Source organism: Panthera uncia, chromosome D2 (genome assembly GCF_023721935.1).
Source record: "Panthera uncia isolate 11264 chromosome D2, Puncia_PCG_1.0, whole genome shotgun sequence".
Taxonomy (NCBI): domain Eukaryota; kingdom Metazoa; phylum Chordata; class Mammalia; order Carnivora; family Felidae; genus Panthera; species Panthera uncia.
Genome location: NC_064818.1, coordinates 52,155,595 through 52,158,374, shown reverse-complemented (window position 1 = coordinate 52,158,374; position 2,780 = coordinate 52,155,595). Strand labels below are relative to the sequence as shown.

Genomic DNA, 2,780 nt, shown 5'->3' with positions numbered 1-2,780 from the left:
GCCCGGGAGGCCCGCCGCGAGACCCCCGCTCCGCCTCGGGCCCCGCGGGCTGGCGGCAGCCCGGGGCCCGGGCGGGGGCGGGCGAGAGCGCTGCCGGGCGGCCCGGCTGTGGGGAGGCGGGAACTCTGGGCATCCCAGGCCGCGGGAACTTTAGCCCACACCTTCTCCCCGGGGACCTGCCCTGTTTGATACTTCTGGAAACTGAGGCTCGTGGCGGATAGGACGCTTGACCCAGGTTACTCTGGTAAATGGAAGCACCAGGTGTCGAACCCCTTCAGTCATTACTTTAACAGGTTTTACTGAGCACCATACCGGGCCTGGCGCTGTGCCACGCTCTGGAAATACTCCTTTTACTGGTAATAGTGGTCATTCAGGTCCGTGGACTCCAAATCCAGTGCCCTGTCATTGCTGAAGCGAACATGCGGATGTTCAACCCCTGCCAGAAACTGCAGGCTCTGCACAAATCCTTCCATGGGTGCTGGGTGGTTATTAGACCCACTTGACAAGAGAGCCAGGAACCTGGAGAAAAATCAAATTATCATTCCCCTCCCCCGCCCTTTTCCCCTCGTCTTTACCAATTTTGATGGACTAATGACCAATTCCAGAGGTCTGACACCTGGTACATTCAATCTGGACCAATTCCTGAGGCCCATAACCCCTCTCATCTGTTCTCTTCCTGGACTAATCATCCCTCTTACCACAGTCATTTTATTTTCCCTCTTCTACAACTTTAATCTGTGCAGAAACCTTCAGAGGCTCCCTACTGCCTTCCAAACTAACTCCACATACTGTAGGAACCCACCTCATCATGCTTTATATGGACCACCCAATGTAAGGTCTCTTCCACTCCAACTCTGTACCAGCGTTCAGGCTGATCCTCTACCTGGAAGGTCACCATCTCCTCCCACACACGTTCCTCCTCCTCAAGAGAGTTCGATCCTCTCAGGTTGCTCTTAAAAGTGACCTCCCCTCCTTTGAGCCTCCAAGGCACAGGAGAGATTGGAGCAAGAATGCATAGGAGGACACCAAGAATTCTGCCTATAAAGAATCTGCCAGCCTGACCCTTAACTGCTTTGCTGTTTTCTCACCACTAGGATTTTAATGAAAATCAACATGACTGCCTCCCTTAAGAGCTGGTTTTGGAAAGGTCTCTGCAGAGGACACTGAGGAAACTCTTTGTTCATTAAGAGCTCGAGATTTCAGCACTAGAGCAATAGGGAATGGTCATTTCCTGCAATCCCTGAGTCCATGCTGGACAGGTGAATGGAGGAGCCAGGAAAAAGGAACCATCGCTGACAATAAACAAGGTAGGCTATTTATTTATTATACTGTTTTCCATTATGGTTTTAGAAGTCACTTAATGAATCTAGTAATGTCAAACATTATCAGTCACCTGTAGCCCCCCAAGACTTGTTTTAAAAAAAAAAAAAAAAAGGCACATGGGAATTACATTGCTACAAACTTGTGGATGCACAAGCAGTTAACATTGAATCCTCCAAATGAGTCATCACACCGTTAGTAACCAAAGCAAACCTAGGTCTTTTGGACAGGAAAGTTACCTAAGTGTGATAATCGACATCATCCCATGCCTGGAAAAGAGCACCTTCCCCAAATCTTTGCAGAGAGAGCACGTCCAAATCAATGTCCTTTGCTCGCCCCCTCGCTCCCTCTCTAAATGAGACTGGAGGGAGCCATGTCCCTGAGGCTGCCTCACCGCATTGGAATGTCTGAGCTAACAGTGCTTCCAGAGGGTTCGTTGCTCCTCTGAACAGCACTGCCCAGACTTTCTGGAGATTTTAATTCACTTCCCAACCTCGCCAACAGTTGCACACAAGGTGCCTTTTTTACACCCTGCTCTCTGTTCAGTGAAACATGCAGACCATCTCAGGGGAACAATGGCTCCATTCAAGACTTTTTCAAAAGTGCAGCATATAACCTCCATGCTGTGGGTTGCTGCCAGCCATTATCTGGAGGAAGAAAGACTGTCAGATAAAGTGGGAGAATTGGGGGAGCACTGGATAGTTTCCATGGAAAATTCAGCTTCAATAAGTTAAGTTATGCATCTTTGTATACAAGACAATTTGGCGGAGTCAAAAACAACAAAAACAAAAGCCCCAAGAAATAATGCTGTGGAAACTCTATTTAAATATAGTGTGTCTCTGTCTGAAATTTCAGAAGAAAGCCCACATCTTTTTTGAACCTGTTACATAATGGTCTTCATTTGATGGAAATTGATTTAAATGAGTTATAAATGATGGGACTAGGGAATTTAAATCATAAAATCATTTTAAGAAATGGAGTCATCTCCCTATTTTCTTCCTCTCCTATCCTGTTAATTTTTTAGATGGGGGGTGGTCTCTGAGTTCATGGTTGTTGCTGCCAACGGGAGGCCCCACGCTCCCTACTGCACATATTACAGAAAGAAGATTGGCCCTTTGCCACACTCAACAAGACAGCCATCAGTTAACCCATTTATAAACACGCTCTGAGGTTGGGAACTGAGTAGTCCGCACAGGCATCACTGCCAGTTTGTTAAAGTAGTAGGTAGCTATACTTCTCTGAGGTGGTTAGGAGTGAGGGTGCAGGACATCTGGTCGGAAGAGTGAGAGAAGCAGGGAGAGGCAATCCTAGACATTATCTCTCAGCATAGCCAGTATTGCGGGCACAGACTCTGATATGAGACCAGTTGAGTTGAAATTCCCAATCTACTTACTTCCTTGGCATGAGCCCTTGGGCAAGTTACTTGCCTCTCTGTGCCCCATTTTCCTCTTCTGTAAACT

General features: G+C 47.6%; 1 protein-coding gene across 1 annotated transcript in view; it reads right to left on the bottom strand.

Moving 5' to 3' along the window:
- LOC125933143 (translation initiation factor IF-2-like) overlaps positions 1–898 on the bottom strand; it is a 1,641-nt gene extending 743 nt beyond the window's left edge. Inside the window, exons 1-2 of the mRNA XM_049646005.1 lie at positions 803–898; positions 3–241 (exon numbers count right to left, since the gene is read on the bottom strand). Coding sequence (XP_049501962.1) covers positions 3–241; positions 803–898 — 335 coding nt within the window. The remainder of the gene's footprint in view (positions 1–2; positions 242–802) is intronic.
- Between the last annotated feature and the right edge of the window lie 1,882 nt (positions 899–2,780).